At 49.0% G+C, this 27,361-nt stretch overlaps 1 protein-coding gene across 7 annotated transcripts in view; it reads right to left on the bottom strand.

The window, feature by feature from the left end:
* Nucleotides 1-27,361, bottom strand: part of Adck1 (aarF domain containing kinase 1) — a 95,422-nt gene that overhangs the window by 34,200 nt on the left and 33,861 nt on the right. For all 7 annotated transcript variants that reach the window (XM_029540972.1, XM_029540973.1, XM_021202140.2 and 4 more), the window contains one exon: nucleotides 23,705-23,908. In XM_029540972.1, coding sequence (XP_029396832.1) covers nucleotides 23,705-23,908 — 204 coding nt within the window. The remainder of the gene's footprint in view (nucleotides 1-23,704; nucleotides 23,909-27,361) is intronic.

Genomic DNA, 27,361 nt, shown 5'->3' with positions numbered 1-27,361 from the left:
GCCCCACTCCCAAATTACAGAAGCACTCTAATAACCAATCAATCAATCAATCAATGTCTGTCTCTGTCTTCCTGTCTCCCTCTCTCTCTCTTCTCTCCTCCTCTTCCTCTCCCCCTCTCCCCCTCTCTCTTCTATGTGCATGTCTATATGTCTCCCTTCCTCCCTCCCTCCCCTCCCCCCTCTTGGACTTTTATTTTAGGAGGAACAGCTGTCCTGTCACAGGTCATTGCTATGATAGGTAAGGAACCAGGCTTTCTGCACACAGGGAGCCCCCAAGACACTGACTTTCCAGACCCAAACAGGGCCTCAGATGACCACAGCCTCATGAGACTCCCTGAGCATGATTATCAGTGTTAAATGCCAGTTTGACTGGATCAAGTCCCACAGAGGGACCCAGCAAAGTGTTCCTCTGGCTGTGTCTGTCTGTCGGGGCGTTTCCAAAGGAGGGTGACTTGGGGGTCAGGAGAATGAGAAGACCCACCCTCTGAGTAGGTGCAGACCATTTGGCTGAAGATTCAGACAGAAAAAAGAATTTCCTCCTCCCTTCTAGAGGTGGAACCATGTCCTCCTCAGGCCCTGTACTTTAGAATCATGGGGACCCCAGAAGCCCCCCTAGCTACCCCCCAGGTTACAAGGCCTTTGGCTGCAGATGGAAAGCAGCCCAATGGCTGTCCAGCTCTGAGGCTCTCTGACTTCAGCTGAAGTCTCCATCTTACAGGCAGTGTCATGGGAATCCTGATCCCCCGTGATCACATGATCAATTCCCTAATGAATCCTCCCTTACATGTTTACCTCTACTGAAATCTTCTCAACTGGTTCTGTCTCTATGGAAAACCTTAAGAACCTTGATCCAGAACCAGTCAGTAAGCCACTCCTGAACTTCTGGTCAACAGAAGTGTAAAAAACAAAGAATGCTTATTGTTTTAAACCACTGGGTTTGGGGAGTTGGGGGGGGGGGGTAATGTTTTATTCAGTGATAGCCAAGTGATACATCCAGCCATACCCATGCCAGACATCACTAATCCATCTAGCATTTCTTGCTCATGTAGCCCCATGATGCCTTGCTATCTCTCACAACACAGTGCTCCAGACAGTCAGCCACTGCCAATGGAACACAGCCAATACACCATTCTTTCACCCAATGCAGACCTATAACACAGCAGAAATCATGTTAGTGCTAGGTCATTGAGCCAACAAAACACCATCTTTCTGCCCCTAAAGAGACCTCCGAAGGAAGACAATCACCTCTTTGAAGAACACATCTGTGCTTCAGTGCTTGCTACAGCAGATAATGTACCTGCATTTACCATGTCACCTAATCCTGAAGGCCACGCCTGGTGAGCTAAGGCAAGAAGACCTCCAGCACGGCCCCATGGACCCTGGCTGGCCCGGAGGACACAGCATTGCTCTCTCCTTTTCCACTTCTGCATTCAAGGTGAGACATCCCCACCTTCAGCCTTCCACTCATAGCCACCATCTAAATCTAAGGAAATCCTAACAGCAAGAACAGCCCGAGCGACATGGACCTCCATGGTCTGCGGCATGCTCTCTCTGGGCTCTAGGGATCACCTTGTCAGCTCTGCAGTACCCTTAGCTACTGCTGTCACTGAACTGGAAGGAAATGAGGGACCAGCAGCAGAATCTTAGGTCAACTTGGCAACGGTCCTGAGAGGAGGCCAGCCCAGTGCAACTCCTGCAGTTGCTCATGGCTCCAGCAATCAACCACTCGATCTCCCAAGGGCCTCTCCACTCAGACCATGCATCTTTCTTTTCTATTCTTGTTTGGTCTTCTTTCTTTCCTGTTTTTGGTTAGTTGATTAGAATTTTTGCTGGTTTGGGTTGGTTTCATTTTGAAGAGAAGATCTCAGGTAACCCAGGCTGGTCCCAAACTCATTACATAGTTGAGAATGATTTTGAACTTCTGATCTTCCTTTCCGCTGCCTCTCGAGTGCTGAGAGTACAGTGTGTGCTGCTGAGCCACGTTTGTGATGCGGAGGACCAAACCCAGGGTTTCTTGCACACTAGGTAAGCATCCTATCAACTGAGCTACATCAACAAGCTTCTTTGCTCCTATAAGATGGTGGCAAAGACCAAAGACCCAGGGACACACTATGGTGCCTGTGAGCATCCCTCTAGGACATGCTAGCCAATAGCTGGTCAACAGCTGGTCAGGACAATCAGACCTGAGGGGCAGTGCACTATGGGGATTCTCATATAAATGCTAATGAATATCCAGGTTCAGATCTTGAGTCCATGATGTACCAGTTCTAACAGGTCATCTACCCTTCTGCCTGCCCTTTTCATCTATAAAATGCTTACTGTAAAGACAATTTTGTAGGGTTGACGCAGGATATCATAGCCATAGAGTAGGTATAGAATGGCCCCATAGACCGCCGGCTGCTGCAGAAGTAGAGAGGACGTGCCTGCACAGTGGGTCCAGCCATGGGGACACAGTGGTATTACAGAGAACGTGGAACCAAGATGCTCGACTCCATCCTGCCCAATCATGGTATAAGCCACTTTCTTCATTTCCCCAGAGCTGGCCTCCTAGCCAACTCATCCAGTGAGACTCCTGTCTCCTCACCACACACACAACCGGACTGTATCACTTCTCTCTGTGTAAGTCACCTCACCAGGAGCCGATGGTCCAGATCCCTAGCAGCCCCACCAGGGCTTCTCTTTTCCAACCTCCTGCCTCTGTCCCAACCAGAAGACTTGCTCAGACCTGAATTACTCCTCCCTGACATGTAAAGGCCTCTGCATATGTTATGGCCTCCACCTGAAAGGCTCACCTTCCCTTACACACCCCTCACTGCCACCTCCTCAGACAGACCTCCCATGCCCTCCCTGCACACCCCCCTCCTCCTGTCTCCCCTCAGTCTTCTCCTCCCCCAGCATTGCATCCACAGGACCGTGCTCAGTCAGTTATGTACTTTCTAGTGAGTGTGTAAAGCTGAGCCTAGGTCCCCTGGACTCATTGTGAAGGGGTTTAGCTTCTCCCTGACCAGGGTTGCTGAAACGTCTCCCCAAAGTGACCACAGCTCCTTCTAGGTGGCCATGGGAGCCCTCCTTGGCACTGCGTATCCTGAGAACTGTGGCTGGAGGGACTCTAGGGAATTTTTTTAATGTTAATAATGATTAATAAAAAGCAGATAAACACCCAGTGTGGCTGGCCAGCCCGGGAAGCCAACCCATTAGAGCTGTCACTCATTAGTGGTGGGGGAGGGACAGTCCAACCAGATCTCTTCAGCTTAAGCAAACCTTCTGTAAATTGTAGGCTGCAGGCACTGACATTTGATAAATTATTCTTCATAATCCACCATTGCCTGTCATAAATCTAATCCTTCAACTTCCCCCATCTTGATAACTCCTACAGTCTTGGGGGGGGGGGGTGTATATGCTCCTGCCTATGACAGAGGTCTCTGAGACAAGAGACTTAGAGATCCTAGCCAGAGAAGATTATAAGATCATGCCCCCTTCTCCACCCCGGCCAGGGTACAGTCTGAGCAGGTGTCACCCGGGTGACCAGAGCTTTTGGAATGAGCCGCTCTTGAAGCTGCAGTCACCAAGGCAGGTGAAGTGCTCTCGTTCCACCATAGCCAAGATACGGCCAATACATAGGACCAGAAGTCTGGAACTTTCTGCCTTCCAGTGCCAGCTGGCACCAGAAGGCCTTTCCACCTCCTTGATTCTGAACCTAGGTCTGCCCAAGGGAGCATCAGGAGAACTTAGCTTCTCAGAAACGGGATGTTCAAATCAACCACAGACAATGCGTTATATTTGCATAATGTTTGGTGTCCTCGAAGCACTTTTACCTAATTCTCCACTCGCTCTGGAGGTTAGTTAGAGGAGCTAGTGTCAACCCCATTTTACAGAGGACAACATATTCACCAGAAGTCATTACTCTTTTACACATACAACAAGAATTTCCTAAGACGTACAGGGAAGTAAAGGAAAGTACAACGTGAATCCAGTCACCATCTTCTGAATGTAAGGGAAGAATGAGCAGATGCAGAAACATCAACTCAGTGCAAATGAGGAGAGCAATGGCTGGTCCTCCTGAGTACTGAGAAGGGAGAGGGACAGAGTGCCAGCGCGAGACAAACAGAACATAGGCTTGGGCAGAGAGGAGGATCTCCGACAAAAGAGCAGGGTGAGACCTGAAGACCGAGGAGTCAGTGAAGTTGATAACAGAGAGAAAGAAGTGCCTGTCAGGGGAGAGAGCGAGGAACTGAGCAAGGACATACAGTGACAAGAGGGAGCCAAGGGTCTGATGGCTCCCAATCCAGAATCCAGAGCACCTTGGGCTTCCTGGCCCCTCACCAGAGAAGGGTCCTCTTACAAGAGAGCAAGCCCAGTGTTCTGTGCAGCTCATGAATTCTGAAACCTAACCGGCTCAGCTTCACCAACCCGACAGGCCTTCTCCAATCACCTTCAGATGTCCCTAGGCTCAAAACAAGAGCCAGGGGACAATGTGCAGTATAGTGTCCTTCACTAATGGCTGCTCTACTTGCTGTTGGGACAGGCTTCCTGAGCTCTGGGCAGTGGCAGCACGCGTAAACTATGTTGCCATACCTCAAAGCCCAGAGCAAGGGAATGGAGAACATACGTGCAGCAAAAAGTTCTCGGGACTCACTTTCCATGTGAGGAAGATGCAGTGCCAGGGGATTTAAAAGGACGGGAAACTCAGCTGCAGTGCATCCAACAAAGCTACGAGGAGAGAGAGCAGGCTACAGCTACAGAGCTGGGAAGACAGCCCAGCAGGCACTATGTTTTCTAAACAAGCAAAAGGACCTCAGTTTGGATCCCCAGCACCTACAGAAAAGGCTGGGCAGCAGCATGTGCCTGTAGTCCTGGCACTGCAGATGTGGACATGGGCCGTCGGCCAGCCAACCTAACCAAATCAGCCAGCTGTTCAGTAAGAGATCCTATCTCAGAACAAGGTGGGAAGCCACAGTGGTGTGCACACCTCTGATCCCAGCACTCAGCAGACAGAAGCAGGTGGATCTTTGAGTTTGAAGCTATCCTGGCCTACTAAGTTCCAAGCCAGCCACAGCCACACAGAGAAACCATGCCTCTAAAAAACAAAAAAGTGGAGAGCAATAGCTGAAGATACCTAATGTTGACCTTTGGCCTCCACATACATGTATATATGTACACACACACACACACACATGCAAAACAGCAGTAGGGTGGGTGATCTCCCTGCCAACCTGCCAATAGCACAGCTCCCCTCATACCAGGCAGAGTTGAGCCACTGTGACAGAGAGCATATGACTTATGAGAGTCAAAATACGGACTTTCTGGCCTTAGGGTAGGCAGAAAAAAAATTAGTCTATGTTCCCATCCCAGAAGCTGTAATGCGATCTAACATGGCAGAAGAGACTGTGTAAGTTTAAGCTCCCGAAGTATCCAAGACCCAGTGTTATAACTGCTCAGTAGGGAAAGGTGCTTGCTACGAAGCATGGTGACTTAACTGAAGTTCCCAAGTCCCACATGTTGGGAAGAGAGAAACTCCTATAAATTGTCTTCTGACTTGCACACACACACACACACACACACACACACACACGTACACACACACACACATGTACACACACACACACACACACACACACACACACGCAGACGATTACTAAGATGAAGAAGAGGAAGTGAGAATTTAACCCAGTGGCAGAGGGTTTGCCCAGCATACATGAGGCCCTAGATTCAACCCCCAGTACTGAGGCAGAAAAGGAAATAAGTGAAAAGGGGAGAGGGAGAGGGGTGTGCATAAGGATCAGAATCAAAGAGAGGAGCAGGGCTGAGAGGCTGAGATAGGCATTTGATGGTGCTACTCTTTCACTACAGGATGGAGCCATAAACCAAGACACTCAGCCAGCTTCTAAAGGCTACAAAAGGCCAAGAAAGAGTCCCTCCCAGGGTCTCCAAAGAGAATGTGCCTTGGCCAACATCTTAACTTTAGGATTCCTCCCCTGAAAAACAGGAATACAATAAGCAGGTATTGACGGAGACCACTAAACATGCAGACTTGTCACCTTAGCAAGAGTCTTATGCGGGCCACTTGCAGTGTTCTCTGACCCCTGGCATACCATATGAGCGACCTTAGCCTTTTGTCCCATTTTCCAAGATAAATGTGTGTCAGAAAGCTGGGGACAGTCCCAAGGCAATGTGGGACAAACATGAATCTCACAATATGGATCCAGGAAGGATGCCAGAGCCTTCTTGACTCCAAGAGATGACGTGGAGGATCAGCCCACTTCCCTTCCCAAGGCCAAGACTCTTCTGTTCCCCAGCTGTTTCTTCAGGTTGCCCCTTTCCAATCCCTGGGCCAAGACCCAGGCCAAGCCCATGGAACTTCAACAGCACCCTGCACCCATCAGGAGGCCTGCTTTCTGAACAGCTCAGGTAACCAGCCATCACTAACCTCTGGCCCTAAGGGAAAGCTACACAGCCTCCAAAAGTCTTCTGTCACGTCTGTAGACTGACAGGCAGGATCTCCAGCTGTTGTAATAAACCTCTCCTTCTACACACCCACTACAGAGAAACGCCCCAAAGCACATGACACCAGCATGCTAATGTGTTATTTCAACCTAAATCTCTAGAATCCAGACACCGCAGTCTGTTCAGCCTTAGTGCCTGTGCATGGTCATGCATACAGATGTGCAAGTGTATGTTTGCAAACAGCCCTGCAGAGTCCAGAAGACAACCTTGGGTGCCATTGCTCAGGCATCGTTCATCCTTTTAAGACAGGATCTGTCACTGGCCTGACACTCACCAAGCAGACTATACTGGCCAGGGAGCTCCCATGCTATGCCTGCCTCTGCCTCCCTGGTGCTGGGATAACAAGTGCACTACACCTCACTATTTCCCTGGTTCTGAGGTTAAACTCAGACCCTCATACTTGCAAGGCAAGCACTGCACAAGCTGAGTTCTCTTCCCAGGCCCCTCTTCAGCATCACTCCTACCTGAACCCAGGGCCACTCTGACCCTCACTACTAAGGTTTACTATTCTACAGATAGGAAACTATTGCAAATTCCAATAATATAGAAGACTCCTCCTCAGGTGGCCAGCTGACACCCTCTTATATTGTCCCTTTCAGCATTTAAGTCAGTTCTGGGGTTCCCACCATCCATATCCAAACCCTGAGGGTGGATCCTGGCACCTCCCTCTCCTGCACACCCACTCCACCCCCCTCATTTAATTCAGTCTTCGAATATGCCTACCCAGCCTCTCTTGCTCCCCAGCCATGGTCCAACCTCTTGCCTGGATGGGCACGAGAGGACACTTAACTGGTCTTCCAGATAGTTCTGTAGACCAGCTACTACACATTAGACTATGCTGTGCTCTTCATGGGGCCGACGAATGACTGCCAGCCTCAGAGTCCCTTAACACGCCCAGCTCATTTCTCCAGCCTCTGAGTGCAGTCACCACCTCCTTCTTGTCGCTGACCAGATTCTTTCTGCCTTGAGGCCTATGACATTTCATTTGTATGTGGCATCCTTCTGTCCTTTAACTACTCTAGGATCACAACTCCAAACTGCTTCCTCTGACGGGCCAGTCTCACCTCCTGAACTTATTATCCAGAGCACTGTGTACTGCTCCTTGTGACACCTGTGCAAGTGTCACTGAAGTTTTATTGTCTCCCCATGACCAAAAAATGAGCCCCCTCATGGAAGCTTGTCAATTGCACAACACAGGGCCATAAAACAAAAGTTCTATGACCAGTGGAGAAGTCAGGAGGTGCATAAAGCCAGCAACGGAAGGCCCCCTCATGGAGATGACAAACCCCAGTGACCCAGCCTTGGACACTTGAGTTATACAGACCTAGAGACATCACCCTCTCTACTCTTGAGATTCAGACACCTTCCTGAAGAGACCCCTTCAAGGTGTGTCACCCTGTCCTGCCTCCGTTGTCAGCCAGCTCAGGCCACTCCACCTATGTACAGGTGCTCAAGAGCCTCTTGCTCACTCTGCTCTCTACACCATGCACTGCCTCCTCCAGAAAGTTCTAGCTCATCCCTTGCCACACATTCATGTGGAGTCCAGAAACCCTGAAAACAGCAGCCCAGGGGAACTCTCTTTCATCCCACACCAGCCTTACACTGTCACTACCTCGTCGTGTTCCCTGAAGTCCTAGTTCTCAGAGATGTCAGGATAGTTGCAAAGTCAAAAGGACCAGTCAACACCAGCCGTTCATAAAGTGCCCTCCCTCCTCCGACTCTCATCCATGCACACGGCCATGCAAGCATGTGCAGTCACTGGAGGATACAGGGGTGAAAGGAGACCCACACGGTCATCAAGCAGGTAACTTCAGGAAGTCGCACTGCATTCTTTGGTCTATTCCTAAATTATAAAGGATAGTGTTAAAAGATTCAATGACCTTTCGAACTCCATGATGTTGTAACCCTTTCCTTCCAATTTACAATTTCCAAAATATGCCTAAGGCCCATAGCAGCAAACCTACACACAGCAACATATATATGCACACAGTCAATGAGCATGTACATGAAAGCCTAGAACTCTACCTAGATTCAGTCTATACTACTGGTTAAAGATGTGTACACACAGGCACGTAACTGACACATGAATGTATGCGCCTATGCAAATACACATTCATACCCAAGTCTGGTTCTCCATCTGCAGTCAGGCCACCTCCTTGGCCACAGATGCACTTACAAATACACACACACACACACACACACACACACACACACACACACACAGATATACAATGCACATGTATATAGATATCTGCATGTGTGTACACATAGACATCTCTACACATATACATATATGCAGACACATGTGTGCATGTGCAATATATGTGCATACAAATATGTGCATATACACATTTACATGTACACACACCTACACATATAGGCACATAGTGCCTGCATTCAAGTATGCATGCAAATAACATCACAAATACATACCTATACATGTACACACACATATATATATGTGTGTGTCTCTGTATATATATGCATATACATGTACATGCACATCATTCATATACACAGGCACATACACACTCTCTTTGCAAGAGATACAGGGCCCCAAGGAAGGGTTCTCCTTGAAGCTGGGTCTCCCCATCTTATATTACCACAGAGGCCCAAACTAGGGCATGGACTCATTCCTCAAGCTCTGGGAATGAAGCAGCAGGCCCACCTGGCTGATTCATAATCAGCATAAAAAATTGATTAGCCCTTTCCAGATTAAACATTATTGTTTCAGTGGTGAACATAAATCAGCAAGACACGCAGAGCCCAAGGGCAGCATCAAGTAGACAGCTGGTAGGAAGAAACAATGACGGGGGGGGGGGGGCTTTTTGGAAGAGAGTGCGCCCCTCCTGTACAACCACAGCTTGCAAGCACAGGACAGCCACTGCTCCACAAGAGCCTGACCACCTATCCTTGCACTTCCCAAGGCCTCACTTAGCTATCAGCTGACTGGCTCTGGAGGTAACCACTCAATGCTAGCCTGGTACTGGAGCCAAGAGGGCAGAACCAGGTGCGATCAGAGCAAGGAGAAGTGCCTCAGGGGCAGACTGGGTGCTGCCTCAGTCTAGCCTCACCACCTATCAGTGTGGCCTTGAAGCAGGTCCATCCCCTCTTAGGGGCAGCCTGTGTAACTAGAGTGGGTCTAGAGTCACAGGCCAACCAAGCTTTTCTATCCAGCCCTGGCTCATTCACTGCTGTGTGATCCTCGGTCATCCAAAGTCTCAACATTGAATGTACTTTGCACACCTAGGAACACGGGGGTAAGGCATCCCATACACATACCTTGCTGAACTGCTCTGGGACTAAATGAAGCCACACATGCTTGAAAATACCCAGTGTCCATTTCAGACTGAAGAAGCACTTAGTAAATAATAGCAGTAGTAGCAACAGTAGGAATCCCTCATCCTCTTGCCTACTTTCCTCTTAGAAGTCACAGGAAAGCTTACCCTGCCAGGGCCACAACTTTTGTAAAAAGCATGGCACTCCTTACGGGAAGCCGAAGAATGTTGGAGTTAAGAGCCAAGATTCTCCTCGAGCTCATGACTTGACTTCTCTGAACTGTTTGCCCCTTGGCAAAATGGATGCCCCTCATAGGGCAGCCAAGAGAATTAAGCCACAAGGCACCAGCCCCACCAGCTCCCTGGAAATGGCCCCTTCCCACTGCCCCTTTCACACAAGCATCTTAACTATAGTCTTGGGAACTAGCAGCTCCCAGGGGCAGCCCTGTGTAAGGAGGTTAGGAAGTTGGAGCACTAAAAAACTGTGTCTGCCCTTATCCTGGGTGTGTGACACCATGTCCCAGTCACTCCACAGGACGGAGTCTCCTCTGCCCACAACAGCAGCTGGCTTAAGAGCAGAGCCATAAGAGTTTCCTTCTCTTCTTCCCTTAGCACACGGCCACTTTCCACAGCGCAAACCCTGGGCTATCCACAAAACTCTCTTGAAGGCTTGTCCTGGAATGCCCACTAAGATGAACGCCCACCATGATGCCAGTACTTGGTCCAGGCTGGCAGCTATGTTCACTGGCAGACTGGCAGAGCCAAAACCCCACCTCCAGCCATCTAATCTTTCTTTTTCTCCCTTTGGTTTTCAATACAGGGTTTCTCTGTATAGCACTGGCTGTCCTGGAGCTCACTCTGACCTCGAATTCAGAAATCCACCTGCCTCTGCCTCCCAAGTGCTGGGATTAAAGGCGTGCACCACCACTGCCCAGCTCAGCCATCTATTCTTAAACCATCACCACCACCAAAGCCATTTGTGGCTCATGAGGAGAGAAGACACCATCAGAGACAATCACCAGCACTGGCACTGACCTAGCCCCCAGCAGCCTGAGGGACCATCCCCCTTCTAGTTCTGGAGGCAAGGGAGGCTATATGCTCTGTTCTGAGGGGACATGAGGATGCTGCAGTTCTTCTGACAGTTCTGGGGGCGGGGGACCTCAGGGACAGCTGTCAGAATGACCATAACATCTGTCCTCTACCAGCTGGTGACACTCACACTCTGAGATTTAGGGGCAGGCAGGAGGAAATGAACACCAACCTTGCCCCACTCCACAGAGCCTCCCCATATGGCACTGCACGGGTCCTTTCTATCAGTCTCAAGACGTTGGCTCTCTGACAAAACATCTTCAGATCAGTCCCAGGAATGCATCCATGCCTGGTCAACAGCTCACGCTCAACCTCTCTTCTCTCTCTGCTTCTTCCTTCCTCTTCTGCCTTCCCTCTTTCCTGCCCCCCGCCCCGATTTAATTTTTAGTTATAGCTCTAGCCCCTACCATCTCAGGTCTCTGATTCTTTAGCCAGGGAGTATGATTGTGAGGATATCAATTTGCAGGACCTAGACTGACTTAGGACACAAATCTGGGTGTGTCTGATTGAGAGTTTGGACTGAGTTAATTGAGGTAAGAAGGTTCACCCTAACTGGGCAGCACCTTTACAAGGGATGAGGTCCTGAGAGGAACAACAAGGAGAAAACAAGCTGAGCACAAACGTTTCTCTCACCCCAATTCCTAACTGCAAAGGCAGGGTGACGGGCTGCCTCACACACCTGATGCCGTAGCTTCTCTCCTGGCTGCCTACACACGTGAGCTGTGAGCCAAATGAACCCTTCCCTCCTTAAGCTGCTCCTGTCAGAGCTACCAAAAGGTAAGGAATACAGAGAACACTCCTGAACCCTGTATGCACCTGGATAAGCCAAGTTAAGAGTCCTGATCTGTAATGTTACAAAACGAAACAACAGGGTGGGTTCATTCTCTTCTGGGTCAAAGCTGAGAGGACAAGGCCAGGGACAGCTGGTCATGGAGAAAACTGTATGACCTGCAGAGGGGAGGTGAGAGGAGAGGGGAGAGTTCAGGAAGAGTGCACCAAAGCCCACCTCAGCCCCTCTCCAGGTTTATGCCCTGGAACTTCATCATGTAAGTTAAGAGCCTTGCATTGCAATTGGCTAAGTCAGATGATGTCATACTGTAGCAAGGTGGGCTAGCAGTCTGGTGACGTGTATCCTTATAAAAAGGCCAAGTGACACAGAGTTAAGAGGTTCAGGCCATGCGGCTTCAATCCAACACCAGGGATTGGCAGCAGCTGGCAAGAGCTGGCTGAGAAAGGGCAGACCCTCCCCAAATCCTGCAACTTGGGGGCAGGTGGCTCAGGCCCAGCTCGACCTCTAGCCTCTGGAATAAGGAGAGAGTGAGTCTAACTTTGCAAGGCCCCTGCCTGAGCAGTTACTAAAGCTCTTGCAAAACAATAGAGCTGTCTCTTCTCAGACCAGGCCCTGCAGTGAGAGCAGGAGGTGAAGGCCTGAGATCACCCAGCACAGGACAGATGCCAAGCCCTAAACACAGGATTCTGTGACCTCAAGGGATGGGTGGATGAAAATATCTTTTCTTCAAAGTCCACAAGAGACCGCAAGGTCTCAAGGGAAGAGTGGAGGCTCCTTACCCTTGGGGTCCAGCCTGATTGCTCAAGACCAGCCTCCCATGAGACACTAAACTTCCACCCTAGGCCATTACAGTCCAGGAGGAAGAACACGGGCGTAGTGGCACGTGGGTTTGACTCTCCTTTCTACCACCCCGACATCCCACTCCAGGCCAGCTTCCTCACTCAGGGTATGCAGGGTTGAACCAGAAGGTTTCTAAACCCTTCTGGTGGTTTGAAAGAAAATGGCCCCCATAGGCTCATAGGGAGTGCCACTATTAGGAGTGGCCTTGTTGGAGGAAGTACGTCACTGGGGATGGGCTTTGAGGTTTCAGAAGCTCAAGCCAGGTCTAGTGGCTCACTGTCTCTTCTGCCTGCCGATCAATCTGGATGTAGAACTCTGAACTGCCTCTCCAGTACCATGCCTGCCTGCATGCCACCATGCCGCCTGCAATGATGATAATGAACTAAACCTCTGAACTGTAAGCCAGCGCCCCCCCCATTAAATGTTTTCCTTTATGAGAGTTGGTCATGTTGTCTCTTCATAACGATAGAAACCCAAACTAACACAACCTTTATGACCCGCCAGCCAAGATTCTTATGGGTTGCTTCTGCCTAGCACACTTGCTTACGGCCAAGCAGGGTGAAAGAAAAGAGCTGTTGGTCACAGCCCAGGAAGACCCGGGAACCAGGGGCTTCCTGCATATGCTGAGGGCTCAATACATCCGAAGCACAGCTGACGGCTCCTGGCATTTACTCTACAGCCAGCCCTGCGCTCCAGATGGTTATGTCCTTTTGCTTTAATTGACAAGTACTAATTGTGCATAGTTATGAGGGTACAGAGATGACATTTTGATACACACATACAACAGGTAATGCTCAAATCAGAACAGTCAGTGTATCCATCACCTGTAACAGTCACTGTTTCGGTAGGGTGAGAACATTTGAGATCCTCTCTTCTATTCTGAAATATATGGTATGACACTGAGAACAGTACTCATTCTCCCAGGGAACACTGCGGCTTTTCCTCCTATCAAACTGTCACTCCATACCCTCCAGCCAGCCTCTCCCCTCCTTCCCTCCCTTCTCAACCCCTGGTGATATTCTGCTGACTACTTTTAGGTGATGAATCTCTTAAGCTTCCACATATGACAGAAAACACGCCAGCATTTGCCTTTCAGTGTCTGGCCCATCTCACCTAACACAGTGATCTCAAAATGACATGCTGCTGCAAATAAAGTTTCATTCTTTTTTCTTACCTCATAATCTTCTCACATGCAGATATACAACATTTTCTTTTGGGCATTTAGATTAGTACCTATCTTATCTTAGCTACCATGAATATTGCATGACAATACATATGTCCCTTTGCATGATGAATACTTTATTAGAGATGGACGCAATACTACTAACTACTGAACCATAAGGTAGTCTGATCCAAGCTTCCTGACGAACCTCCACACGGTTTCCACAGTAGATCAGAAAGTGCAGGAGGGGCAGGGAGTGGTGGTGCACACCAATACTCCCAGAATTTGGGAGAACCAGGAAGTCTAATCTACATAGCTCCTTCCAGGCAAACCAGGGCTACCCAGCAAGATCCTATCTCAAAAGGAAAAAGAAAAAAAAAAAAAAAGTATGGAAAATTCTCAGTTCCCTATATTTTTTTCTTTTTGCTAAGAGCCATGTACTAAGTTCTGGTTTCTTTAAAAACTCAGTTATGTTATGTGAATATGTTTTTGTTTTAATCCCAAGTGTGGGATATGAGGCTGCATCACAGCAGGTGATTATGATTCACCTAGTGCACTAGCAGGGGCGTGATTTTCGCCAGCTACATAGAGTTTAATTCTGGGGACTCTGGAGAGCCCCAAGAGGACCTGTGGAGGCTGCTGCTCCCCCTGCTGCTCCTGGTTACTATGGTGGTGGTTTGACAAGAAGTTGAAGATATCCTGACAATGAAGACTGGACTTGCCCCAAAGACCCCGATGCCCCCAATCAGCAGGAAGTAGCCTGCAAAGGTCTCCGTCTCCTTCCCATGACAACCTTCTTCCTCTCTTACATAGTGTGGGGGTTGGAAGGGATTAGGATGGAATGAGGGTTGGAAGGGAGGCAGAGGTATAAGAACCAAATAAACTAGCTAAACAAATACGCCAACAAAGCACATTTAATTGGTGTGAGATATCTCGTTTTCAGGAGGCTGGCTGTGAAGAGGTTGAGGGTTGAAACAGAGTTTTTGCTATATATCCCAGGCTACTCACTACGTGTCTCAGGCTAGACTCCAACTTGCAGGAATCCCCTTGTCTCAGCCTTCTGCTGGGCTTACAGGTATACACCTCCACTCTCAGTGCATGTGACTTGAATCTGCCTTTCCCTGATGAGCAATACTGAGTGTTTTCCTCAAATACTTATTAGCCACATATATGTCTTCTTTTGAGAACATCTACCTGTTCCTTGTTGTTTTTTTGTCTTTGTTGTTTTGAGATAGCGTCTCACTGGTTGGCCTAGAACTCACTCTGTAGACCAGGCTGGCCTGAAAGTCATGGAGATCCTCCTGCCTCTGCTTCCCTAGTGCTGGGACTGAGGGATATGCCATCACACTTAACGCTTGGTAAATCATATTTTTCTACTGAAGTGTGAGTAGGAATCTTTTGTTCCGTTTCTGACAAACCATAGATATTGTTCCTTTGCTGAAGAGACAGCTTGCGGATACTTCCGTCCACTCCGCAGGTGGTCTCTTCATCTGCTGACTGTTTTCTATGTAGACGCTTTCTCGTTCTGTTTAGTTCTGTTCCTGTCTGTGCTTCTGAGGGTTACCTAAGACATCACGCCCAGGCGAGGGTTCTGAGGCATTTCAATACGGCTTATATCTTTCAGTCCTTACCACGGCCCTATGAATACATGGGTTCTTTGATCACCCCTGACTGCAGACAAGGAAAGCAAGGCTCCAAAGATCTTACCCAGGATAGCACAGAGCACCTGGAGCCCGAGCAAGACTCCAACTCCATGTCAGACAGAGTCTCCACTCACCCAACACTCCTCTGCTAGATGGTTTTGGATGCAAGCCCGGAATAGTGCCCTGAGGGAACCCCTGAGACCATACGCCAGCGCAGAGAAGACCAGATGACCAGGCAAAGCACAGGACCACACGAGGGTTCATCTAACCTCCCTGGGGAGCCAGTGAAGGCTTCAAGAAAACAGAAGCAACCCAATTCTAGAATTCCATTGAAGAATATTTATTAAAACCTACTATATACCAAGTCAAAGTTGGGCACCATAGAAGACTCAGTACTGGAAAGTAATAAACTACAAGTCCTAAAAAGGGCCGCTGATCCTGACTGGGGGACCTGAGGAAGCCACAGAAGGAAGCTTCATGGGAAAGCTGTACATCAGGACCCTATGTGGAATGGGGCCACCTGCTAAAAGGCAGGTGGTGATGGTCAGACACAGCAGTCCAAACAATGAGAACCAGCCCAATGAGGGAGGGGGGGTAGCGGGGAGGGGTTGAGGGAAGGGATTCGAATGAGAACAGAATGAAACAGGACAGATGCAGGAGACAACTCAGCAGTTAAGAGCACTCACTACTCTTACAGAGGACCCAGGTTCAGTTTCCAAAACCCATATAGTGGCTCTCAACCGTCTGTATCTCAATTCCAGGGGATCTGACTCCTGCCTCTGACCACTGCGGGCCTAGGCATGCACATGGTGCATATATATGCACGTAGATAAGACTCATAAGCAGAGAAAAGACAGAGGAACCCTAGAGCAGCCCAGAAGGACAGGCTGTAAGGCTGAGAGCTTCCCACAGCTCTTGCTCTTCCCACCATAGGGCTTTCTTCATAGACACAAGAGCCACCTGAGCCAGGCATAGTGGTGCATGCCTTAAATCCCAGCCCTCGGAGACAGAGGAGGTGGATCTCTATGGGTTCAAGGCCGGCCTGGTTTACAGGGTGAAACCCAAAACACCTAGAGCTACATAGAGAGACCCTGTCTCAAGAAGAAAAGAAAGGGAAAAAAAAGTTACAATCATCAGAGGGAAGGTGCCCAGAGGCAAGACTGAGCAGTGGGGGGAGAGAGAGACAGGCTGAGCCAGGGCAGAGCCTCAGCAGACAGAGAGGATCAGATTAAGAAGGGCAGGGCTAGGATTGGGGACATCAAAAAAGGACTATGCAGGCTGTGTGGCCACTACCTCGCCTGCCTCTCCTCCAGTGACTAATGGCAGGCCATCCATTGTGGCTGACATTAATGCTTCCCGCCATCCGTCTCCTACTCATTAAATTACCATTTTATGGCCAAAATCTTTCTCTCTCATAATTGATAAAAATCTCCTTTTGATGTTTGGCATTATTGAGGAAAAATGTTTTTTATTCTTCATTATGTTTTTAATATAAATGTATTTTTTTTATTGAGATCTGCTGGGAAGGCAGGCTGAGGACAAGCCAGGGGGAGGGTAGCTCTCCCTTCCTTCCCCCTCTCCGGCTTCCTCATCCCAGCTGTATGGCTACCAGATCCTTCTGTTCCATTCCCAGAACACTCACTTGGTGGCCTTCTTAGCAACAGTCTGGGAGACAAGACGGGTGCCAGGACAAACAAAGGTGGCATTCAGGCCAGGAGAAGCAGGCCAAAGGACAGCTGAGCCTAACACTGAGATCCTGTAGGTGACTGCAGGCCAGTGAGGCAGGCTGACCTCAGCAGGCCCGGCCAGAGTAAGAACACCAGGAACCAGGAACCAGGGAGCAAGGACCCCCTCCCCATCCCCAAGGAGGGGGACTGACACAATCCCTGCACAGGAGGAGCTCAAGAAATACCATGTATAACAGGAGGTCAGAGAGCACAGTGTTCTAGCACTCCACCTGAGCTCACCTTCCAGAGTCTACAGAAAAGGAAGCAGGAAATAGCCCAAGGCCACAAAGCTAGTAAACCAACAGGGAGTTTGGCTCCTGCCCCTCAGTTCAATACAAACATCAAGTGTCATGTGAAGTTCCCCTCAAGAGCCAAATGGAGAACTGAGGTGGTTGATCTGTGCTCCATCCTGCCTAGGTCACTGTGCCCAGATACTAGAGTAAAGGTTACTGTAGATGGATTGTCCCCCTTTCCTTTTGCCTGGGACTGGCGTCAGAGCCACAGCCTTGAAAAAGCTGGGCAAGCACTCTTCCACTGAGCTACACAGGCAATCCAAAATCCAGCCCCTGGGTTGTAAGACACTACCTCACCATGTAGACCAGGCTGGCCTCCAACTCTGAATCCTCCTGTCTCCACCTCCACAGTACTGGGACTACAGACCTTCGCATCCAATTTATTAATAGAACAGGTTGCCCTCCATATGTGAGTGGGCCTCATGCGATCAGAGGCTATCCCTGAAGCAAGAAGGGATGCTGCCAGCAGATGGCCTTCACGTTTGAACCTGAGCTACACTATTGGTACTAGGATTCTGGCACGGCCGCTCCGCCAGTTTTGGACTTGTCAGCCGAGACAATCACATAATCCAGATTTTAAAAACATCTATCTTTCTACATATCTATACACATGCATACATCCAGAGATGCATACAATCATGTCTCATTAGTTCAGTGTCTCTGGATAACCCAGAATAACACAGGAATGAAGAGCCCAGGGGAAAGGCTGCCTGCAGGAGACACTTTGTGCTGCTTCTCACCAAGATTTCCCTAAGCCGGCAGCAGTTCTGGGCTCCCTGCTCAGGCCTACCCCTCCTTCCTTCCTGTCTTTGTTCTGGCGGGTCCTTGCACCCCACAGTGTTGTCTTTCTGGACAGGACCACCATGTTGAATAAGCAGCTGACATCTTTAGAGCAGGAGTTTCCTATCTTTTCTGAGCCTTTGATTCAACCCAGAACAAAACATGACCAATCATCCTCCACATGCCCCTGTGAGCTTATACAAGAATGAATGTATGTACCTGGTACACAACAGCACCCCCACATCTCTTCTGAATCTCCACAGAAACTCCAGCCTCATGTTCCACGGAGAACACTAAGTCCCTACAACATATAGCACTCATGAAAACACATTGCATCCATCCCTAGCAACTATTAACAGCAAAATAAAGTCAATTCTATCCCTACACCCCTGGTAGGGGAGTTCAATGACAAAAGATGGACATAAACATGTTTCAGAGGTCACAAACCAAGCAAGGGCTTCCCTTAACAAAGGCTAGAGTTTCTAGACTAAATTGTAGCCAGTGACATCATTCTCTTTAACTTCTCCTAAAATTTTAGGGGTGAAACTCATAAAGAGCCTCTGTCCATGGTTTCTCCTTTACTTGCTCTGTGTTCTTTTCCTTTATTTCATCATAGCCTCACTCATATATCCCAGGTTGGCCTCAAACTCCAGCGTCTCAAGAACTATGATATGGATGTCCATACCACATGTCTACATGCTTGGATCATTTGTTGAAATATGTTACATCCTGACTCGCTCATGTCCATGGAGAGACATGTCTGTGCAGGTATGTGTCGGCAGTGCCAGTGTAGCTGCTAATCATTACAATCACTTCCTGGGCGCCACTACCCTGAACTCCACTCACTTTACTCGCCTGCTTATAAAAGATAACCACATCCGCCGGACATGAGGACGCACGCCTTTAATCCCAGCACTCAGGAAGGAGAGGAAGGAAGATCTTTGTGAGTACGAGGCCAGCCTGGACTACAGAGCGAGTTTCAGCACAGTCAGGGCTACACAGAGAAACACTGTCTTGAGAAATAAACAAACAAAAAGGTAACCACATCTCTGCATGGCTGAGACGATCAGGCTCAGTCTATCATGCCTCCCTTTCTCCCCATCTCTATGTCAGTCCCTTCAGCTTCCCTCGCCCAGTCTCCTCTCCAGTTCATCCACCCCCTGAGACTCACATTCTGAAAAGAACACTGCAGGCCTTTCAGAACATGGCCTCAGCTCCTGAACACTATACCAGTCAACAGAGCGCAGTCACCTCCCAGCTTCTGCCTCCCCTACCACTACACCTTTGCTGAGGCCACATCACCCCCGAGTGCCCTTCCTCCCATCTGTAACTTCTCTAATCCCGCTCATCTTTGAAGAACCTGGGTCACATGCCACACGCTTCAGAAAGTCTCTATTTTCTTGAATGAGATCCCTTTCTCTCCTGCAAACGCCTTGGACCCTTGTGTAACTAGGCATTACGATGATCAACCTATCTCACACCATGGGGTCTGGAATGAGGTCAAACCATAATTGGCCACATCAAGGTCTAAAACCTGCTCCTGTTCCCACATATTCCAGTTGTTTCTACAAACAGGAAAAAGAAGGAAGGGGAAGATCAGGTGCTGAGCCTCCAAATCACAGGTTATAACTGGAGGACGGGCTCACAGTTCTTCAGAGGACTCACACATGAGACCCAAGACTGAGAGCGGGTGGGGTAAGGGCAGAATGATTGTTTAATGACCAGGAAGCAAAGAAAGATGAGATGAGGCTAACAAATCCTGCCAAGGGTCCCTGTGATGGTCAATCTTGGCAATCAATGTAATAGTTATCAGAACTGTCACAGAAATTAACCTGCTCCCAGTGTCTATAAAGAATTCTCTACATTGGGTTAGACACACTTTAAAAGCATGTGGCAGGCTAGGATCCCATACTGAATAAAAGGAGACAGAGGTAATCAGTGGTGTTCATTGTCCTCCACTTCCTGGTGACAGGTGCATTGTAACAGCCTGGGACATGCTGCCACACTTTACCTTCTCAACAAGAAACAAATAAACCCCTCCTTTCCTAAGTTGCCTCTTAGCACATATTTACCACATCAACAAGATCAGTAACTATTACAGCTCTCCGGCCTAACTCCTTCCAGTGGGCCCTTTCTACTACAGGTGGATGGTGTGACTCCAAAGTCCGAGCCTTTTAAAACACAGACCTTAAGAGGACAGTTACTCAAACTTCAGCAACAGTCAACTGACGCATGACTTGTGGTGAATATCAGTCTGGTCTCCTTGGACCACGCCCAAGAATAAAAAGAGCCTGAGTTTCATCCTTCAGGGTACCCCTTGTGAGGAAAGGGCCAGGACTCCAACACACACCCCTGACTTGTAAACTCAGGTGCCATCTGCTGACCAGACGAGATACTGCATTTGGACCTGTGGCCCTCAGAGTAGTCGGAACAACTTGAGATACTCAACTCAGTCCAGACCAAGGTCACTTCTGAGACAGGAGAAAATGTCCCTGACACTTTAAGATCCAGCTCTTGGCCTTCTCCTATTATTTTCTGCTGCCTTTCACTTAGCCAAGTGGCCCCCAGAACTCTTCTGAGCCAGTCCCTATGCATAGGTGAAGACCTTCAGTGACCTTTTTCTCTATACCGTGGTACCACCAGATGTCCAGGGGCAGGACCCCACCTGGAACCAAGTGTTATCAGGGGGCAAAGAATCCAGGAATGATGTTGTCTCTGTCTTATATCCCATCCCTATAGTGGGGACACCCTCTCAGGCCAGCCCCAACAACCTGGAACAGGAAAAGGTTTGAATACACAATGGACTCTCAGGGACTCTGTGGATGGGAAGGGTCCTAAAGAAACATATGAACTAAAACGTCGGGGCCAAAGCAGCATGTTAAGCTACAGCTCCTGACGACCCCTGCCTGTAGTCTGAGAAGTAGGCACATGTGCACAGTCTTTGAACTTGGGGTGACCTTAAAGCCTAGCCAAGGACAAGAGAGCTAAGAAAACGGTGGATGCTGGATGCTCAGCTTCTTCCAGCTACATCCTGGGGACCGGGGATGGAGCCCGCTGCTGCAGGGGGCCCCTATAGCCAGAGGGAGCAGGAATCTGTACAGTTCATCAACACTGTCCTTAAAGAGAGAGTCATTCCCAAGCAGGTCATGGGAGGGGCCGGAGGAGGAGGAGGAGGAGGAGGAGGAGGAGGAGAGTGAGTGACTTCCTCCGCCCTCACACCCCCACACTCATCTACCCAGCCTCCCACACAGCCCCTTTCCCCTCCTCTCCACCCACAGATGACAAAGTGTGTCACTAGAGAACAAACGCCATTTTCCTGGGGTGGGAGTGAGACTCTGATTGGGTACCTATGGAGCCTGTGGTAAGAAACCCGAGGTTTCTAAGCTCCCCAGAAGTGAGGGACAGCCCATGGGAACTAGAACCCGGACGAAAGTGTCACTATCTCAGGAGGACGACAGACAAACTGGGGCAGTGACCACTCAGCTGGAGGAGACTGGAGAAGACACCACCAATCTTCAGGACACATCTTCCAACCCCAAACACCCTGCAGCCAGCTGGGGGCCACTGACTTTTCACCTCCCTCTGCCCTGGCCTGATCCAGAAAGGAAGCAGTGACCTGCTCTGGCCCCACTCCTTACTCTGAAGCTTCTAAGAGTTAATCTTCTCCCCCCACCCCCACCCCCACCCTCACATCTTCCCCTGCTGAGTTGCCACATGCCAGCAATGATGTGCTCAGCACTGTTATTACAGTGACTTACTTCGTTTTAGCTTGGGAAGGGGGATGGATCTCACACTGCTGGAAGCCAGAGGCCAACAATCTCAGCAAGAAGCAAAGGCATGCTGGCTAGCACCAAGGCCAGCCCTGATCCTACTGACTGTGGTTCCTCTATCCAAGTCCTGCTCCTCCCAGCCTCCAGCTTTCTCCCTGACTCCAGCCCTAAGTCAATCTGCCTCTCACTCCTTCTCCCTCTGGATGAAATGTTCCTCAGAGCAAGGCAGCTGGAGGCCTCTGTGCCTGCCGGGCCCCACACGGTCAGATCACGAACCTCTCTGCAGGCCAAGGCATTGCTGATACACAAGATCTCTTTAGCAGGCTGCTGGATGCTCACTACCAGCTCCACAAGTCAGTTAAAAACAAACGAAACAAAACAAAGCAAAACCTAGGAAAGGTCATTTTGCCTATTAAACAAACACTGATTCCTAGTATACACCTGACTATTCGGGTGCTACGGATCCAGAGGACATGGACTATCGTGCTCCTCATCCCTGAAGGTTTTCTGCTTTGCAATAGAATGGTCTGATGCCAATCAAGCTACAGTGCAACCCTTGGAGGGGGCCGAGTTGTGTGGGCCTGATTCAGACGGTCTAGGGAGGTCAAGGACACCCCAGGGCAGCTGCGGAGTATACGGGATGACAGCACCAAGCTCTCTGCCTGGCATCGGCTAGATGGATGGACAGATGGACAACTGGTCTATCATCACCTGGCAGACAGGGACTATAGTAAAAAGCATGCCAGGCAGAACAGGCACCAAGACCACAGGCTTTGACAGCTAGGAGTGCACAGTGAGAGCAGATACACGGGACAGGAGCCTCTGTTTGCTCTCTATTCTCCTCTATAATCTGCATGCCATGTAAGGTGGACACTGTGGTCTTCCTCATTTTACAGAAAAGGAAAGGTGACATGAGCTAGGTCCAAGTCTGTGCTTCTGGAGCCCTAACTCCAGCGACCAGGACCCCCTTCTCCCCCCGATGCTGGAGCAGTCATAAAACAGGTGGGTGGTGGGGACCAGGTGGAATGTGCAGTTGTGCCTCGAAAGACTTATTAAGGGTTTTATTTTATTCTCTTTGCCTCTGTGTGTGTGTGTGTGTGTGTGTGTGTGTGTGTGTGTGTGTGTGTGTGCACGCACACACGCACATGTGTGCTATCCTGGAACTCACTATGTAGACCAGGCTGGCCTCAAACTCACAAAGATCCATCTGCCCCCATTTCCTAAGAGCTGGGATTAAAGGCCTTGACACCATGCCTAGCAGGAGTCGCCAGAGGCAGTCAACAAAAGAATACAGCACCTTGCACCGTGGGTGGCAGGCAGCTAAGAGTAAACTTGCCATTCCTGGGAGACCACGCAGGCTGCATAAGTGTCTGCCAGAGCCTTCCAGAGAAGCCAGTGCAGTACACTGGATGGTGTGCTGACGCCATCCTAGCGCAGAGTGCTGCCCTCCATCCCTCAGCCGCAAAATGGAGTCCGTAATAGTTCTCACCTCACACTGACTGTGAGGACCAACTGTGACAGTGTAGCACACAATAGTTATCAGCGTGCGGTAACCCCCCAGGGGCTGACAGACAGAATTAGATTGAAGTGGCTGGATCCTCCTAGGTTACCAGCCAACACTGTTGAATACAGACATCTCTTAGTTCAGCTAGTATTTTTAGTGATGGCCTCTGAAGCTCCTTCCAGCTTCTGGTCCAGCACTGATGTGGCTGAGACATGTGATTCTAGTGATGGATCCTAGACCCAGGCAGCAAGAACTCCTCCTCCGCTGGAGCCTTCTGTAAAGGCTCACTTTTCCATCCCTCCCTGCTCCAGCATAACAAGGTACCTCCTTGCCCAGGTCTTCTCGGATGACCTGCCGGACCTCTTGCATGCTGCTCTGTGGGGCTTGACTGTGCAACACCTTCAGTGTGCTGGTGTACTCTTCCGGCAGCAGGTAGTCCAGTGCCCCCAGGTGCTGGCCCACCTTGATGAAAGTGCCCCGGTTGGCACAGCAGAGCTCACAGAGACGCCTGGCAGAGCGGAGATGCACCTGCAGGAGACAGACAAGCAAGAGGAGTGAGTGCAGACTGTTCCCTGGGCAGCATCCCATTCTCCTGCCTCTCTGTTCCCCAGTGCCCAGGTCAGCAGGTACACACCACACACAAACACACCACATATCGCACATACCACACACATACCACATACCACACACACGCACCACATACCACACATACCACACATACACGACATACCACACACACACACACACACACACACACACCCCACATACCACACATATCACACACATACAAATACAAACACATGTACATATACACACATACACATAACACATACATACATATGTACACACACACACCACATACCACACATACCACACACATACAAATACAAACACATGTACATATACACACATAACACATACACACATATGTACACACACACACCACACACACACCTTCTTTTTTCATCTTTTACTTTAATGTTCTCCTTGTCCTCAGTGCAGTCAGTTCTAATCTCACACTGAGCCCAGCCTCTGCACACACTGAAGCCTCCAGTCTCCTCCCATTCCATCAAAGTTTAACTGGTTGGCGCCTCACTCCCCACAAATGAGTATTCACAGCTATTAACCAAGACTAATATACTAGCTCATTCAGGGTATACTGAGCTATCACTTTTGCCACCTACTCCTCGACCATCCAACACTTCAAGTTTGTTTGCAGCTCTGCCACTGACAGGATGATAACAGTAATAACAGTAAATAATAATAATAGCTATTCATATATATCATTTTTTTTAATCCTCAAAGTAGTTCAGGAGGCAGAGTTGATACCTTCAAAGATGAGAAAATCAGTTGTCTTATTTAGAAGATAGAAATGAATCCCTGATCGAGGGCTTTATTCCCTCACATGGAGCAGACTGCTGGGCAGGTTGTCGATGACGGGGGCCCTTCGTTTACACCCTGATGTGACTCTGACCTAATAGAACTGAGAGGTGTCCGCACATGCAACCAAGCTGGTCCTCCTGAGTCCTCAGCCCAGCCCAGCTAAGGGTCTTGAGATGAGGTAGTCCTGCCTTGTAAGATGGACAGCTTCTAAAAAAAAGATGTACCCTTACATATAATTTAGGAAAAAATGAGTCCCAGTGTGCTGTTGGACCTGCTACCTGCTTCTACCAATGGACTAACAAAGGAGTTTGAACACTAAAGATGAACTTACACTGTTCGATGATAAGGAGAATAATGACATAATTGGCAATAAAGCCATGTAAAGAGTTAACAAGGGTGGAAGAAATGTCTTCCAGTATAATTAGTTGCCAGGGGAGCCACACAGCAAACTGTTGCTTAGGATCAACAGTTCTCAACCTGTGCATCATGAAAGTTGTCACAGGGACCACCTAACACCATCAGTGCAGATATTTATATTATGATTTGTAACGGTAGCAAAATTACAGTTATAAAGTAGCAACGAAAATAATCTTACAGTTGTGGGTCAGCACAACTTGAGGAACTGTACTAAAGGATCACGGCACTAGGAAGGTTGAGAACTGCTGTCTTCGTTAACAAGAAGAGAACACTGGGACTCTGGAGAGACGGCTCAGCAGTTAAGAACTGCTGCTCTTGCAAAGGACTTGATTTGCTTCCTAGCATCCACATGGCAGCTCACAACCATCTGTGGCTCCAGTTCCAGGGGATCCAGAGATCCAGTGCCTTCTTCTGACCTCCATGAGCACCTGGAACGCACTTGGTGCACATCCACACATGCAGCCAAGCACTTAGATACATAAAATAAAGTAAAAAAAAAAAAAAACCCACTGCAGCCCTACATAACCATGTCCCAGCTCTAGGCTGCCTTCAGGCTCACAGGGACCCGGCCATTTCTAACCCTGTACGGTTCTGATGCCCATCACAACCCATTCTAGGGGAAACCTATGCTCCTACAGCTTCACCCTCAGTGGAGTCCTCCAGTCTTGGTGCAGACAGGGTCCAAGAGTCACCAAAGGTAGTTGTTTCCTCTAGAAGGGGCAGTGAGAAAGAAAGTAATCCTGAGTTGGAGAGTGACCCCAGAGGAGTCAGAGTTCAGAGGCAGGGAAATTGCCTTAAGAAGTGGAAAGCAGGAACTGAAAGTGCATTCAGTAGTAGAACACCTATCTAGCATCCATAAGGGTTGCTTCAACCCCAGATGACAAAGAAGGGAAAGCAGGACAAAGCCAGCCAGTGCCAGACAGCAGAAGGACATAGGGAACTGGGTAGAGCAGGGGCCACAGCTGGCCAAGGCTAAGCTGTAGTTCTGAGATGGTGTGGTCAGTATAAGATTAAAACTATTATGGACAGGGGTTGGAGAGATAGCTCAGCGGGTAAGAACACTGGCTGCTCTTAACAAAGGTCCTGAGTTCAAATCCCAGCAACCACAGGGTGGCTCACAACCGTCTGTAGTGGAATCCAATGCCCTCTTCTGGTTTGTCTGAAGACAGCAACAGTGTACTCACATTCATAAAATAAATAAATCTTAAAAAAAAAAAAAAAAACTATTCTGGACAAACATCTCAGCTTGTGTGAGTACCCGTGAAGGGCAGTGGCTAAGACCAAGGATCCTGCTCCATCACTCTCCACTTTAATTTTTGAGACAGGCTCTATACTGAAGCTGGACCATCCAGGCTGGCTGGCCAGTGAGCTCCAGGGACTCCCCCAATGCTGTATTTACTGATGCATTCCACTACCCCCAACCTCTATGTAGGTGACAGGAATTCAAACTCAGGGGCCCATGCTCACACAGCAGGCACTTTACCAATTCAGCCATTTCCCCTGCTCCTAAAGGTAAAAAGCCTTAGTAAACCAAACCCCTGTAAGGGACCATCTCCACTGCCTCTCAGCTACGGACCCACTGCTTCTTTGATTCCAAGGCTAGGTATCAGGTTTGGGCATCAGGGGGATTCTATGAGAACCAAAAGATGCCAGTGTCACCCTTAACAGTTCTACTATACAGCAGAGATGAGCAGTCAGCAGGGCCAGGCACACTCCAGGGAGCTCAAAGATCAGCAGTGGTCCATACTCTACCCCCTGTAGTCCCCTTCTGTTAAGGATAACGTGTTGAGCACTCAAAAGTCTGTTCCTACAGATGAGCCTGTGGTCATACCTACTAACAAGTCCTTCTACCAGCCAGCAGGCTGCCCAAGATAGGAAGAGCTTAGCTGAGTCATCACACCCAGTCTTATTCTCTGCCCCTCATCTCCAGGAGGAGCTGCTGTGTGTATTTACTGTTACCCCACTAGAATCTCATTGGATCTCTTGTCGGGGTTAGTCATCTTCCACTACTTAATAATCCTTCACATTCAATTTCCCCTGTTCAAATTACTTATATAATTAGAAGCTGGGTGATACACAGGGCTAAGCCCTGAAATTAAATTTGTAATGATTAAGATGAAAACTGAGGGATTTTTCAGATCAAGAAAAAAGCTTAAGTCACAGTTTGTGTGTGTGTGTGTG

This window comes from Mus pahari, chromosome 7 (genome assembly GCF_900095145.1).
Source record: "Mus pahari chromosome 7, PAHARI_EIJ_v1.1, whole genome shotgun sequence".
Lineage (NCBI taxonomy): Eukaryota > Metazoa > Chordata > Mammalia > Rodentia > Muridae > Mus > Mus pahari.
The sequence above is the reverse complement of the archived record's forward strand: the minus strand, read 5'-3'. Positions and strand labels throughout refer to the sequence as shown.